This window comes from Entelurus aequoreus, linkage group LG19 (assembly GCF_033978785.1).
Source record: "Entelurus aequoreus isolate RoL-2023_Sb linkage group LG19, RoL_Eaeq_v1.1, whole genome shotgun sequence".
NCBI classification, from domain to species: Eukaryota; Metazoa; Chordata; class Actinopteri; order Syngnathiformes; family Syngnathidae; genus Entelurus; species Entelurus aequoreus.
In genome coordinates, this window is record NC_084749.1 from 4,492,457 (window position 1) to 4,509,956 (window position 17,500).

Sequence of the window (17,500 nt, forward strand, 5' to 3'; positions counted from 1 at the left end):
ACCAAGTTATCGTCGCTTTTATCGGCGTCGCTGCCCTGCGAGGAGGACAAATCGTGACAGGAATTCATTCCTAATATTCATGCCACACAATATGAAATATTCAATGACATCACTCACATTCCACAAACAAGATGTTGTCAAAAAAAATACAAAGAAAAAGAAATGAAACAAAATGTAAGCTGGTGGTTATGACACATTCCCATACTGCATGTATTCATGTATTAGTACTACCAATATACATACATACATGAATACTGCATGTATTCATGTATTAGTACTACCAATATACATACATACATGAATACTGCATGTATTCATGTATTAGTACTACCAATATACATACATACATGAATACTGCATGTATTCATGTATTAGTACTACCAATATACATACATACATGAATACTGCATGTATTCATGTATTAGTACTACCAATATACATACATACAATATACATACATACATGAATACTGCATGTATTTATGTATTAGTACTACCAATAAGTGTTTACGCAAGCGGAAGAATACGTTGTGACTTTTCATAATAATAATAATGGATCAAATTGATATAGTCGCCCAAGCATGAAGCCGACTCTTCTGATGGCAGTGCGACAAAGAAAAGGAAAGTGAAATGAGACATCGTAAAATATTCGGTCGCTCGACCATCGTGAAGGATGAAGATGGCATTTTGGAACACGTGACAGGATCGTCTCCTATGAAGTAAAACGTGATCGATCGGCACATTCCTAATTATTTACTAGTGTCTGAAATAAGAGTGTTATTATTACACAACTTTGTCACTGCTGAGTAATCCGATTACTTTTGACGTGGTTTGATGTCAACAAGACAGCGTCAGAAGCACGGCATGTTCAACGCGGGAAGAGACGACATCACACAGCAAACAAGGAGACTACGGCCACGGACGCACACGCGGTCAAGATTCAACGGCGCTGCCGTAACTGCCGGCAAACTGAGAAGAGCGAACTCCAGCTGCGAAGCTAACAAACACAGCTGAGCTAACGCTGACGTTGCTTGGCAACAGGCAGCGTCCTTTTAAAAAGGCCCACACACCCCGCTCTCATGAAACATCTCCCTCCTGTATATGCCAGATAGTTGATGTATTTTTTTAAGTAACGCAGTAATTACTTTCCCTGGTAATTACATTTATTAAAGAGTCTCTAAATTCACTATAATTACTTGTTTTAAGTAATTTGCAAAAAAACAGCTGTTTGATTGCATCTTACTTGTAGTTTCCATTACTGAATTTGCAGCTGATGAAATCGCCATGCAAATATCACTAATGCTAATCTTTAGCACTTGTATGGCAAATCCAATGTAAAGTTAGCATCGAGCTAGCGCATTTTGACGAGTGGAGCCTTACTGTACTTTTAAGCGCCTTTTTTCTTGCTTTGTTGGCATTGAAAACTGTAACATGACCGGGAGGCAGTCCGAGTGCCGTTTGACTGCTTGTTTCCCGGCCAAGTGTTTGAGTCGGTGCCGAGTCTGCAACCGGACTTCCTGGATTTAGCTTTAGTTTCTATGCAGTCAGGGTTTCATTTGCAGACAATATTAGTGCAAAGTGCTCCTAAACGTCATTTTGGGCAAACATCACAAGAGGAGGAATCGCAAAGTTGTCTCACATAGTCAGTCATGAACTCCTTCTCCTCCGCTTTCCTCTTCTTGCCGTTGCTGAGGTAATCTGCAGGGCGACCTTTGTCCCCATTGGACAGCGAGCTCTGCAGGAGAGAGGAGGAGGAATGACGGGAGTGATGGAAGAGAAGCGGTGAAAGGGTCAGCGACTAACATCGCTTCTTTTTTTTAATTCTGAGATAACCAAACATGATTTATTGGGATGTCATCTAAAATAATACATGTTTAAAGACAGAGCAATTAATACAAAAATAAAATAAATAGATTAAAAAAAGTCAAAATCCAGGGTGCACACCTGGTCATAATCAGAGTGATCGCTCCTCCCACTAGTTATTAAGTGATAACTGCCGCCTTGCATAACAGGAAGAAACAGAAACACTACAAATAATCCACAAAGTCAAAGCCTGGGGTGTATTTTTGCGCTTAAACATGCACATGTGCGTGTCATAGTCATTGCGATCGCTCCTCCCACTAGTTATTAACGATAACTGACACCCTGGCAAACAGGAAGAAACCCAAAAACTACAAATAATCACAAAGTCAAAGCCCACTTGTGCTTACACGTGTGTGCATGTGTCACAATCGATGCAATCGCTTCTCCCACCAGTTATTAATGGCCACCGCCTTTATTAATGATTTAATTACAATCATTGCCTATGCAGAGCAGTAAGTAACACGAAAACTACAAATCTGCAAAGTCGAGGGTGCATTTTGCTCTTACACATGCACATGTTTGTCATAAACAATGCGATTGCTCCTCCCACAAGTTAAGTGATAACTGTCATAGTCAATGCGATCGCTCCTCCCACTAGTTATTAATGATAACTGACACCCTGGCAAACAGGAAGAAACTCAAAAACTACAAATAATCACAAAGTCAAAGCCCAATTGTGCTTACACGTGTGTGTGTGTGTGCGTGTGTGTGTGTGCGTCACAATCGATGCAATCGCTTCTCCCACCAGTTATTAATGGCCACCGCCTTTATTAATGATTCAATTACAATCATTGTCTATGCAGAGCAGTAAGTAACACGAAAACTACAAATCTGCAAAGCCAAGGGTGCATTTTGTTCTTACACATGCACATGTTTGTCATAAACAATGCGATTGCTCCTCCCACAAGTTATTAAGTGATAACTGTCGCCTTGCATAACAGGAAGAAACAGAAACACTATAAATAATCCACAAAGTCAAAGCCTGGGGTGTATTTTTGCGCTTACACATGCACATGTGCGTGTCATAGTCAATGCAATCGCTCCTCCCACTAGATATTAACGATAACTGACACCCTGGCAAACAGGAAGAAACCGAAAAACTACAAATCACAAAGTCAAAGCCCACTTGTGCTTACACGTGCATGTGTGTCACAATCAATGCAATCGCTCCTCCCACCAGTTATTAATGACATCCACCTTTGTTAATGATTAAATTACAATCATTGCCTATGCAGAGCAGTAAGTAACACAAAAACTACAAATAATCTGCAAAGTCAAAGCATAGGGTATATTTTTGCGCTTACAAATGCACACCTGCTTGTCACAATCAATGCGATCGCTCCTCTCACCAGTTGTTAACGATAACTGTCGCCCTGGCAAACAGGAAGAAACCGAAAGACTACAAATAGTCGTAGAGCAAATAATCACAAAGTCAAAAAGCCCACTTGCTCTTACGCGTGCATGTGGTTCATAATCAATAGAATCACTCCTCCCACCAGTTAATAACGATAACTGATGCCTCGGCAAACAGGAAGAAACCGAAAGACTACAAATAATCACAAGCAAATAGCCACAAAGTCAAAAAGCCCTCTTGCTCTTACAAGTGCATGTGGTTCATATTCAATGGAATTGCTCCTCCCACCAGTTGATAACAGTAACTGACGCCTCGGCAAACAGGAAGAATTTGAAAGACTACAAATAGTGACAAAGTCAAAGCCCACTTGCTCTTACACATGCACCTCTGTGTCATAGTCAATGCGATTGCTCCCCCCACCAGTTATTAATGACAACCACCTTGCAGAGCAGAAATGAACCCAAAAACTAGAAATAATCGGCAGAGTCAAAGCCAAGAGTTCATTTTGCTCTCACACATGCACACCTGTGTCAATATCTATATGCAATTGCTACTCCCACCGGTTATTAACAACAACTGACACTTTGGCAAACAGGAAGAAGCCAAAATACTGCAAATAGTCACTTGTTCTTACACATGCATGTGTCATTATCAATGCAATCACTCCACCCACACAAGTCCTGCAGAGCAGAAAGGACTCCCGAAAAACTACAAATAATCCACAAAGTCAAAGCCTGGTGTCCATTCGGCTTTCACGTATGCACAATATTGATGCGATCGCTCCTCCCACCAGTGATGAATATATATTGATGCGATCGCTCCTCCCACCAGTTATGAATATGTATTGATGCGATCGCTCCTCCCACCAGTTATGAATATGAGTGTAATAATTATACAGCTGTACCAAAATGACATTTACATATGCTGAAGTATGTATATTTATAAGCATAGTCATAAGTAGGTGGGTCTATGTAGTATACTAATAAATATATAGTATGTATATTATATTGTATGTAATATGTGTATTTATAAGCATATTATATTGTATTTAGTATGTATATTTATAAGCATAGACATAAGTAGGTGGGTCTATGTAGTATACTAATAAATATATAGTATGTATGTTATATTGTATATAGTATGTATATTTACAAGCATAGTCATAAGTAGGTGGGTCTATGTAGTATACTAATAAATATATAGTATGTATATTATATTGTATGTAATATGTGTATTTATAAGCATATTATATTGTATTTAGTATGTATATTTATAAGCATAGACATAAGTAGGTGGGTCTATGTAGTATACTAATAAATATATAGTATGTATGTTATATTGTATATAGTATGTATATTTACAAGCATAGTCATAAGTAGGTGGGTCTATGTACCGGTAGTATACTAATAAATATAGAGTATGTATATTATATTGTATGTAGTATGTATATTTACAAGCATAGTCATAAGTAGGTGGGTCTATATAGTATACTAATAAAAATATAAAATGGTTGAGTTTTTTACTCACTGGTCCTGCTTCCCGGTCTGCAGAGGTGATGATGACAGGTCATGTGACAACACAGCAAAGAGCACACAAAGAAATATGTTTTAGTCCACCTTTTATCAAGTCAAACCAACTCCTGTGCTCATTTACATAACTCTGTGCAGAACTACTATCCAATTTGACAAAAAATGGTGATTATAGTGACTGTCTAAGTAATATGATGAAGATAGTTTTGAATTAATGGCAGAAAAGCCGTGTAGGAAAACAACATATGTTCTAATTCATTTGTCAAACAAACTCGCAGTTCTATCATTTCTTACAAAAGGTTCATCCTTTCAAGCAACATTTAAAAGCACTTCAAAGCAAAGTTGAAGGCATTGATGTGAAAGACAATTTAATGTTGACTTACAGTAGAACAGTCCAAAGCGCCAACGCCGTGTTCAAAACGGGAAGTACTGAGAGTAATAGATTACCTCTGTGATGCTCCGCAGCAGCGGCGGCGGCCTCCAGGTGAGCCCTCTCATCCTTGGCGGCCAACTGGGCCCCCAGGGCCCCCGACAGGGCCAGCAGGCCCGAGCCTCCGCCCAGCGCCAGCCCCGGGTGGGAGAGTCCTGACGGGTGCGGGCCCACCGACAGACCCTGTGCATGCTGGGAGAGGTGCTGGGCTTGAAGCTGCTGCTGCAGAGGAGGAGGAGGAGAGAGGCGGGTGACTTCTAGGAGGAGGGCAAGACGTGCAAATGCGGAGGTCAGGGCAGCGGGTGTGGCTTCGTGGTCTGAATAGTTCATGTATTTACGTGGTGGAGTGGGCTGAAGGGGGCCTCGGTTTAATGAAGAGGCAAATGAAAGACATCAATTAATGGGAGGGTAAGGTACACACGCTATGAGGCAGAGGGGGAGCCCACGTACCCCTATAGAAGCATTTAACTCCCCCATGGTCACCTGTTTGGCGCGCTCCATGGCTTGGACCACCTGTTGTTGGTGCTGCAGGGGGAATAAACAAGTTACTCACAATGGAGGTTTTCATCAACTTCAATCATTTGCATATAAAAGCATATTGTTTCTCACACACTTATAGCCACAATATATATTGTTACAAGTCGGGCTGGGTGATACGGCCTTTTTCAATATCTCCATATTTTTTAGGCCATATATATATATGTGGATATTTGGCCTTAGCCTTGATGCATATAATCACAGCAGTATGATGATTCTATCTGTCCTAATTAAAACATTCTTCTTCATACTGCATTAATATATGCTACTTTTAAACTTCCATGCAGAGAGGGAAATCACAACTAAAAGTGTATTTATTAGGGATGTCCGATAATGGCTTTTTGCCAATATCCGATATTCCGATATTGGCCAACTCTTTAATTACCGATACCGATATCAACCGATATATGCAGTCGTGGAATTAACACATTATTATGCCTAATTTGGACAACCAGGTATGGTGAGGATAAGGTACTTTTTAAAAAATAAAATAAAATAAGATAACTAAATTAAAAACATTTTCTTGAATAAAAAAGAAAGTAAAACAATATAAAAACAGTTACATAGAAACTAGTAATGAATGAAAATGAGTAAAATGAAGTGTTAAAGGTTAGTACTATTAGTGGAGCAGCAGCACGCACAATCATGTGTGCTTACGGACTGTATCCCTTGCAGACTGTATTGATATATATTGATGTATAATGTAGGAAGCAGAATATTGATAACAGAAAGAAACAACCCTTTTGTGTGAATGAATGGGGAAGGGAGGTTTTTTGGGTTGGTGCACTAATTGTAAGTGTATCTTGTGTTTTTTATGTTGATTTAATTAAAAAAAATAAAAAAAATAAAAAAATTTAAAAAAACGATACAGAAAATTAAAAAAACGATACCGACAATTTCCGATATTACATTTTAACTCATTTATCGTCCGATAATATCGGCAGGCCGATATTATCGGACATCCCTAGTATTTATGAAACAGTTATTAAGCAGTGGCACAAACATTCATGTCATTTCAAAAGAGAAAGTGGAAGATTGTCAGAGACATTTTAAAACAAGCTATTAGTGCACTTTTGTGCATGATGTCACTAAGATGACATATCAAAACAACACTAAATTAAAGTGCACTTTTTGTACAGAACGCCACTACAATAGTTTAAAACCAGTAAAGTGCACTTCTGTGCATGATGTCACACAAGATATTTCAATAAGTGTCAAATAAAAATGAGCTGCATAATAGGAAATCAAATAGTGTATATCAGGGGTCACCAACGCGGTGCCCGTAAGGACCAGATGAGTAGCCCGCTGGCCTGTTCTAAAAATAGCTCAAATAGCAGCACTTACCAGTGAGCTGCCTCTATTTTTTAAATGGTATTTATTTACTAGCAAGCTGGTCTCACTTTGCTCGACATTTTTAATTCTAAGAGAGACAAAACTCAAATAGAACTTGAAAATCCAAGAAAATAATTTAAAGACTTGGTCTTCACTTGTTTAAATAAATTCATAAATTTTTTTACTTTGCTTCTTATAACTTTCAGAAAGACAATTTTAGAAAAAAAATACAACCTTAAAAATGATTTTAGGATTTTTAAACACATATACCTTTTTACCTTTTAAATTCCTTCCTCTTCTTTCCTGACAATTCTGACAATGTTAAAGTAATTTTTTTTAAATTATTGTAAAGAATAATAAATATATTTTAATTTAATTCTTCATTTTAGCTTCTGTTTTTTCAACAAAGAATATTTGTGAAATATTTCTTCAAACTTATTATGATTAAAATTCAAAAATATTATTCTGGCAAATCTAGAAAATCTGTAGAATCAAATTTTAATCTTATTTCAAAGTCTTTTGAATTTCTTTTAAAAATTTTGTTCTGGAAAATCTAGAAGAAATAATGATTTGTCTTTGTTAGAAATATAGCTTGGTCCAATTTGTTATATATTCTAACAAAGTGTAGATTGGATTTTAACCTATTTAAAATATGTCATCAAAATTCTAAAATTAATCTTATTCAGGAAAAATTAGTAATGATGTTCCATAAATTATTTTTGTAATTATTTCAAAAAGATTCGAATTAGCTAGTTTTTCTCTTCTTTTTTTCGGTTGAATTTTGAATTTTAAAGAGTCAAAATTGAAGATAAACTATGTTTCAAAATTGAATTGTCATTTTTTTCGTGTTTTCTCCTCTTTTAAACCGTTCAATTAAGTGTAAATATCATTAATTATTAATAATAACATAGAGTTAAAGGTAAATTGAGCAAATTGGCTATTTCTGGCAATTTATTGAAGTGTGTATCAAACTGGTAGCCCTTCGCATTAATCACTACCCAAGAAGTAGCTCTTGCTTTCAAAAAGGTTGGTGACCCCTGGTGTATGTCCTTCACTATGTGGTAGGTTCCTGCGGACGTTATCTCCTTATGTTGTTGACTATTTGTTTCAAACGGTGTTGATGTGGAAATGGTTGCCTCGGCATTTTGTTGGTGTGGCACCAAACGGAGATGTTGACATGCAGAGTTTCTAGCACTCTTCATTCTCTAGCGGGTGACTTTTCAAATGATGCTACATATTAGCAGTAATGCTAGTTTTTGTAGCAACGCTTTTGCTCGCACTTGACAAATTACGGTTGTCTGTTCAACATCTTCCCACCGCCAGACGATGGACCCCCTGCTGTTTTTCTTGGGAATGAATTATTCCTTCATTTGTTACCAGATTGGCACCTTCTTTCTCTCGTATTACCACTCGCACCACAGCTAACTTTAGCCATGCTGCTACCTCTCTGCTCAGCGAGGGCGTATACGTATGTGACGTATGTAAGAAGGTGCGCTTGTTTTATGTCTCTGTGAGAAGGAGAGACAAGAAAGAGTGAGAAGAGGCTGTAGTGTAATGCCCGCAGCTAAAAGCAACTGCGTAAGAACGTATACTCCAATATCACCATATACCGTATTTCCTTGAATTGTCGCCGGGAATATAGTATTCGCCTGCCTAGAATTACAGCCGGGTCAAACTCGTTTCGCAAAATAATTAGCGCATGCTTGGCACTTCCGCCGGGTCAAATATGAGTCATTAAATGACTTCCGCCTCCTGGTGGTAGAGGGCGCTAGTGATCTTTCTTGCGACTGCTGGTACTGCAGAAGACCGGTGCTGCAGAAGAAGACAACACGCAGCAAGAGTGAGCAGCCATTGTTTGCTTGCACTTTTACCATGGAGGATTACATATCTAAAATAAAACAGTTTTCTAAACTGGACTTTCAATCGATGCAGGAGGTAATACTTAAAGGAAGATCTCCATCGACACAGAGAGACTTTTAAAACTGAAGAAAGATAAGGAAGACTTCTATAGGAGCTGCACATGGACTCATTTATACCTAAAGGTAAGACCATAATAACGTTTTTTTAATTAAATGTGATTTTCATGATAAGGTAAGCGCCGGAGTGAGAAGAGGTTTTAAAATAATTAGCGCATGCTTGCCAATCCCGCATGCTTTTGGTAAACGCAGGAGTGAGAAGAGGTTTTAAATTAATTAGCGCCCCGGCGGCTATTCAAGGAAATACGTTAGTCATTTTCTATATCGCACAGACACAAACCCACGATTTATCCAGTATATTCCATGTATTGCCCAGCCCTAGTTAGAATGTTATCAATACCAATATCCATATTCCTTAGTGATAACAGCATTCATCGGTACTCTTCTCTGTACTATATGTCATTGGTGTAAATACACATGTGAAAAAAAAATATTTTTATTTGCATTTTTATTAAAAATGCAAATCCACTCTTCATTAGGGCAGGATTATTCAAACTAAAATACGTTGTAAAATTGCATACTCTATTAGTGATGTTCAAAGCTAGAAATAAAGTTCTTCTTACAAAAGTTATTTGTGTTGACGTCTTCACTGCAAAAAGTGAAATCTAAGTAAGATGAAATATCTCAAATAAGGGTGATATTTGCTTATTTTCTGTCTGATAAGATCATTCTTCTCACTAAGCAGATTTTATGTTAGAGTGTTTTACTTGTTTTAAGTGTTTTGCTCCTAAATGATGTCAGTACAGTGTTTCCCATAAACTGCCAAGATACCTGTGGCGGTGGGGGCGTGGCTATGGGCGTGGTCACCATGACATCTTAGATTAATTTGCATAATTTACTACAATATGATTTTCTCTAAAAAGGCTCAAAAAATGTATACTTACTAATTAATAATAACAGTTTTGTTTTAAACGTCCATCCATCCATCCATTTTACAATATAATTACAACACTTTATGTACATATTTATATACAGATTTCAACAATAGGTTATTCACTGAAATATTTATTAATTGTGGTTCTTACAAAAAATATATCTTATAAAATATAAAAGCTAAAATGTCTCTTAAAGCTCTGCCCCTTTAATTAGTGCATACTAAATAATTTAACTTTAGCCTACTACTACAAGCATATTATTTACCAGCAACATAAAGTGAAACAGAGGCAGAGGTGTCCTGCCACAGTCAGTAACAAATAAACAGAAAACAGTAGTGGTCAAATACAAATAAGGCAACAAGAGAAGTATCCTACACTTCTCTTTTGTAAAGTAAATCTGAACAGCCTATATGGGCATCTACATCAAATATATGATTTGCCTGAGAAGCTGGACAGGACAAAAAAAAATAAAAATAAAATAAAATAATTTTTTTTTAAATTTTTTAATTTTTTTTTATTTGTGGCGGACGTAATTCTTTCGTGGCGGGCCGCCACAAATAAATGAATGTGTGGGAAACACTGCAGTAAGATATTACAGCTTGTTGCTGAGATTTGATGAGCTATATTGAGTAAAACATGCTTGAAAGTAGAATATCAAGTGTTGCAAAGCTGTGTCATCAACACTCACAAGTAGAAAACTGCTTTTTCAAAGTAAAAATGTCTTATTTCAAGCATGAAAAAAAAAATCATGACTTTGACACAATTGTGTCTCATAATTAAAACAGATGACAGCCAAATGGACTTTGGCTGTTTTATTTTCAATGAAACAATAGAAAACACGTACTCATATAGTAGTACAGTTGGCACAGTACAGTAAACTGACAGTTAATATTTAAACATTTAACATGTGACATTTCTAACTATTTTGAACAGAAATAGTTCAAGCACATTCAGATAAATTCCTCAAAATTACAATTAACATTTTTTTGGCCGGGGCTGGGCTGTATATGTATATGTATATAATAGGGCTGCAACTAACGATTAATTTGATAATCGATTAATCTGTCGATTATTACTTCGATTAATCAATTAATAGTCGGGTAAAAGAGACAAACTACATTTCTAATTTATTGAAAAAAAACAGCATACTGGCACCATACTTATTTTGATTATTGTTTCTCAGCTGTTTGTACATGTTGCAGTTCATAAATAAAGGTTTATTAAAAAAATATATATATATATATATATTTAAAAAAAACCTCTGCGCATGCGCATAGCATAGATCCACCGAATCGATGGCTAAATTAATCGGCAACTATTTTAATAATCGATTTTAATCGATTTAATCGATTAGTTGTTGCAGCCCTAGTATATATATACATATATATACACACACATATACATATATATATATATATATATATATATATATATATATATATATATATATATATATATATATATATATATATATATATATATATATATATATATATATATATATATATATATATATATATTCCTTGCGCACTAATTGACTGAAAGAGCCCGCACTTGGCGCGATGATGTCATGTTATCGATGGAAAAATGCATTTTTAGACAATATGATTTGCCTGAGCGGCTAGGAGACCCCGAGAGTAACAAGATGTTGCCTTGTTGCCTTTCCATTAAGAACAATAAACTAGTTTTTAGTATAAGTTTGCTTGTTTCAAGAAATGTAATGCCGAGCGCATATCATTATGTCAAGATAATGGCCCTAGCATTTACTTCATTTAACAATATTTTTCAACATATTGAGCAAAAAGGTCTCATATTTGTTTTTTCTATCAAGAAAAGTGCACTTGTTATTAGTGAGAATATACTTATTTTAAGCTATTTTGGGGTTCATTGAGGTTAGCTAATTTGACTTGTTCTGGAAAGTCTTGACAAGCTGAATTTTCTTGTTCTATTGGCAGATAATTGTACTTAGTTCAAGTAAAATACCCCTCATTTTCTGTGTTTTTTTCCTTGTTTTTGAACACTGACTTTTTGCAGTGTGAAGATGAGAACCACAGAAGGCCGTATGACTTTAAACATCCAAGAGTGCCAACAAATTTGAAAAATGTGCTCGTCTGTTGCTGCTGTGAAAGCATGGAATTCTCTAAAGAAAGACTTAAAAAGTTGCAAGAATATCTTTGAATTTAAAAAGAGTTACAAAAAGAGACGACTGGAATTATATCGAACTGATTTTGATTGGCCGTGTCATTGTGAAAATGCTTCAAGGAAAATGAAAAAGTATGTTGGAGTTGGGGTGTTGGTGGAGGGAACAGTTATAAAGTCATCTCTAATCATTTGTGGTAAGAAGGGGGCAGAATAGAAGAATATTATTCTTCCATCTGCTCCTTTCTGATCATGGAAATGTATAAGAAAGAAAAAACAATGAAAGTGTCAACTGTATGTGGCTTGTATATACCGTATTTTTCGGAGTATAAGTCGCACTGGAGTATAAGTCGCACCGGACGAAAATGCATAATAAAGAAGGAAAAAAACATATATAAGTCGCACTGGAGTATAAGTTGCATTTTTGGGGGGAAATGTATTTGATAAAAGCCAACAGCAAGAATAGACATTTGAAAGGCAATTTAAAATGTCTAAAGAATAGTGAATTACGTTGATGAAGTACGTTATATGAGGCATAAATAACCAACTGGTATGTTAACGTAACATATTATGGTAAGAGTCATTCAAATAACTATAACATTTAGAACATGCTATACGTTTACTGTCACTCCTAATCGCTAAATCCCATGAAATCTTATACGTCTAGTCTCTTACATGAATAATATTATTGGATATTTTACGCTAATGTGTTCATCATTTCACACATAAGTCGCTCCTGAGTATAAGTCGCACCCCCGGCCAAACTAGGAAAAAAACTGCCACTTATAGTCCGAAAAATACAGGTATTCATTTTCATGAAAGGAAAAAAAAGAAATGATGATTTTTATTAGCACAAGAGGGTGTGCACCACCAGCACCTGCTAGTTCATCCCTAAACAAGTCTACAATAATGTGCAGTGCGAGGTACAACATCATTTGTCCACAATCTTAACGAGGGATGATGTTTGATAAGGAATTATCGAGTTCGAGTCTATTATCGAATCCTCTTATCGAACCAATTCCTTATCGATTCTCTTATGGAGTCCAGATAGGTTGTTGTATATGGAAAAAACACACAATATTTGGTTTAACAAAAGCTCACTTTTATTATATAATAAAAAAATAAAATCTAATAAATAAATAAATATTGACTGTTACCCACCTAAAAAAATAAAATAAAATAAATAAATATTGACTGTTGTTACCCAAAGTATATTAAGTGGGATTTTTCAGAGAAACAAATATATACAGTAACACAAAAACAACCTGTCTCTGTGATCACTATAGGTGTATAAATAATAATATAGTGTTAAATAAAATCAGTCCCTTGGGCACAAAACTGAAAATAATACAGCTCTCCAAAAAGTGCACTTCTGCTGCTATTGGAACATAACTGTTTGTTATGATGCTTTGACATTTTTGCACTTTAGTTCTTTATTGAAAGAAAATTCTATGAAGAGAAAAGTTGTTTGCAAATGTGGTTACAATGCTAAAAAATGAAAAGTTAAAGCTAACAAAAGAAATACACTTTATTGAGTTAACATTATTTCTTTATAGGGGGAAAAATGTTATGAGCTAAAGAATATAACAACTACACTACCCAGCATGCAACGGGAGTTACGAGCATGCGCGGTAGCCCCGAAAAGTGTTGCATGTTGCCACGCTGTGAAAGTAAACGTCAAGAACTCAGCCAACACGCCTCGTCTGCATTATTTATAATTAGACAGACAACACATCTACAGTGTGATTTTGTAACGTTTACAAGGAATGAAAAACAAAAGTTAAAAAAGGGAGATATGTTGTATATATATGTATGTGCTGCAGTGTTGTATATATATGTATGTGCTGCAGTGTTGTATATATATGTATGTGCTGCAGTGTTGTATATATATGTATGTGCTGCAGTGTTGTATATATATGTATGTGCTGCAGTGTTGTATATATATGTATGTGCTGCAGTGTTGTATATATATGTATGTGCTGCGGTGTTGTATATATATGTATGTGCTGCAGTGTTGTATATATATGTATGTGCTGCAGTGTTGTATATATATGTATGTGCTGCAGTGTTGTATATATATGTATGTGCTGCGGTGTTGTATATATATGTATGTGCTGCGGTTGCTTTAAGAAGGTTGCGACAGCTGCCGTAAAGGAGGTGCGTTGCTAGCCTGGTTGCTATGTTTCCGGTTGGTGGTAAAAGTGTTGGTCATGTGTTTGTACCCTGCTCAAATCTCTCAGTAAAGTTATTCGATGGATTATACCTTTTGTTTTGAACTTTATTACACCTTGGAGCGCTTTTACCCGTCCATTGTTTTCCTGCTTTCGCTATCTGCGCCTAATGACTGAGCTAAGTGACGCCATTTATTGTGATGTCCCGCGGAGCATTTCTGGTCGGGACGGGATTCGAATAAAGAATCAACTCTTTTCCTTTACTATAGTGGTCTCGATAACGGGTACCGGTTCTCAAAAAGGGATTCGAGTCCGAGGACTCGGTTCTTTTCTTATTGAACAACCGGGAAAACCGGTTTCGAGTATCATCCGTAATCTCAACAGTCCTCCTGCCCGGCCCAATCAGGAACTCACAGCAAAAAATAACTCTGGTCACAAGAAGAAGAAAAAAAGTTTCTTTTTTAATCTCCCCACAAAACAGTGATTTTGTTATTGTTTCAAAATTAGAGTTTGAGGTTTGAGCAACAGGCTTTTCTAAGCTCTGGTCTAGTAGTACTAGTTAGCATCAATATGTGTTTCCACAGACTTTGTGGAGCATATTGCCTGTTTTATATCAACTTTCATCCGTTAAAATCTCATTTGATAAAAAAAATGTGTACAGTTTCAAAACAATCGCGATGCTAACTTTTGTTAGCCTGTCAATGGGTTTGTGCATTGTACGTTAGCTTTTAGCTAACAGCACAAGTGCCAACCTTTATCCCGTATGTCGGCATGACTTTTTTATTACAATTGAACATGAATCCTACATGTGTGTATATGAATGTGTGCTTAGTTTTACAGCCAACACACAATTAGATGATCTGCAGAGACTCCTCCCACCCCCACCAAGGACTGTTTTCACTGCTGGACTCTAGAAAGAGGTTCCGCAGCCTCCGAAGCAGAACCTCCAGGTTCTGTAACAGCTTCTTCCCTCAGGCTGTAAGACTCTTGAACGCATTCAAATAATTTCCTCAATTCCCCCCAAAAATGGATGAACTGGCTGGAATATAAAGACAATATAACATACATCCATAAACGTGGATGCATATGCAAAAGTGCAATATATTTATCTGTACAGTAATCTATTTATTAGGGTCCGCACGACCCATTGTCAAAGGAATCCCAAAGGGAGTCCTTTTGCAATGGGACGAAAGGACACTATTGAAATTGTAAGGTTTTATTATTATTATTTTTTATTATTCCGCACCGTTGCGCACTACTTTGCCCCCCTTAACATGCTTCAAAACTCACCAAATTTAACACACACATAGAAAAACTGTGACAGCACACTTTAGTCAAAAAACCAAACCCCAAAAATCAAAATTGCGCTCTAGCGCCCCCTAGGGAACAAACAAAAACAAACTACCTGTAACTCCCACTAGGAAGGTCGTAGAGACATGAAACAAAAACCTCTATGTAGGTCTCCCTTAGACCTACAATTCATAATGACACATCCTCGGGCAAAAACCAACAGGAAGTTGGCAATTTCCCCTTCAACACAAAAAATTACTAAAAACACTCATTTTTGCCTCTGAGCTGTAATTTCACCCCCTTAAAATACTTCACAACTCACCAAAATTCTCACACACATCGGGACTGGTGGAAATTGCGATCCAAAAAAAAAACCGAATGGTAAATGGGTCGTACCCAAAACTCCAAATTGCGCTCTAGCGCAATTTTTATATAAAACAGACAAAACTGCTTCTCAGAGGAAAACTCAGACAAAACTGCTTGTAACTTCCGGTAGGAACGTCTTAGAGACATGAAACAAAAACCTCTATGTAGGTCTCATCTAGACCTACATTTCTTAGATTGACATCCTTCAGCAAAAATCAACAGGAAGTTTGCTATCCCTCCTTCAAAACAACATTTTTGTTACAACCGGTCACCAAACATCAAACATTATCTCCTCCGAGCGCGTTTGTCGTTTCGGCTTCAAACTGCTACAGGAGAGAGATTGAACACTTCTGATTAAAAGTTGACGACGGCGTTTCGTTTAGTGCTACCGTTTTGATTTTACGTGCCTTCAAAGACCCGCAGCACTAAAGTTGCTCCGCTGCTGTTGTTTTAAGATGGCTGCTTAAAAGCAGAAAGCACCAGCGTGAGCACAGAACGCAGAGAAGGTAGTACACTACACAAAAGTATCTAACTCCCAGTACGAATATCGTAGAGACACGAAACAAAAACCTCTATGTAGGTCTCACTCAGGACTACCACTGGACAAAAGTATTGGGACACCTAGGACTAGCACCTGCCAAAATGCGGACCCGACCAACGCTGCTTGCAGCTTTAATTATATCTGCACCTTATTGCTCTTTTATCCTGCACTGCCATGAGCTAATGCAACAAAATGTTGTTCTTATCTGTACTGCAAAGTTGGAATTTGAATGACATAAAAAGGAAGTGTAAGTCTCTGCGATGGCAACAAACTGGGCGTGTACAAAGTGCAGCCTGTGTAGTTAAATAAGCAGCAACAATTTCAAAAAGACAACAAAACAATATAATATAACGAGAAAAAAATATGTTAATACTAACAACGGATTTGTATTTAAGTGTAGAACATTTTTTCTATCTTTTAAAAAAAACAAAAAAAATTTTTATAATCAATTAGGCAAATTATTCGATGATGTCATTTTGACGCACCATCCCTGACATGGCACATGCACAGGTGACACTCCAACATTTGGATATGGTGCAAAAGTTCATTCATGTCGGCAATTTCAATTGAAATGTGAAATGAATATGTGATATAAAAACGTATTACTTGCAAAGTGAGAAATGTCAAGCCTTTGTTACAATTCAGGGGCCGTACTTATCAAGCTTCTTAGAGTGCCATTTTACACTTAAGTCCTGAGAATTTGCGAAATTTAGTCCTACTCTCAAACTTAATAAAAGCTTTTTATCAACGTTCTTAAGTCTAAGAATCACTCCTACTCTCCACGATATTTAAGAGACCTTCAGAGGTGTCTTAAGTGGTTAGGAGTTGCCAGCAGGGGATGGCACTGAGGCGAGAGAGACGTGCGCGAACATTCAGGGAGCAGAACGATGTCCTGGATTTGTTTGATGACGAGCAGCTGATCAAACGGTATCGTTTAGACAGAGCGGATATTATTTTTGTCACAGATTTAATACTTTTCGATTCCTTGTTGATTTCTGCATGTGTCTGCAGTGGGCTAGTATATATAGAGCCACCCACACCAGTTTCAAATTAGTTGCCTAATTAATGAATTGGAAAGAAAATGTTATGACAGTAGCG

General features: G+C 36.7%; 1 protein-coding gene across 1 annotated transcript in view; it reads right to left on the bottom strand.

The window, feature by feature from the left end:
- tle2a (TLE family member 2, transcriptional corepressor a) overlaps nt 1–17,500 on the bottom strand; it is a 137,494-nt gene that overhangs the window by 28,772 nt on the left and 91,222 nt on the right. Inside the window, 5 exon segments of the mRNA XM_062027709.1 lie at nt 1–35; nt 1,639–1,734; nt 4,744–4,760; nt 5,193–5,397; nt 5,626–5,700. The exon segment at nt 1–35 is cut by the window's left edge and continues 10 nt beyond it. Of these exon segments, the coding sequence (XP_061883693.1) occupies nt 1–35; nt 1,639–1,734; nt 4,744–4,760; nt 5,193–5,397; nt 5,626–5,700 (428 nt within the window).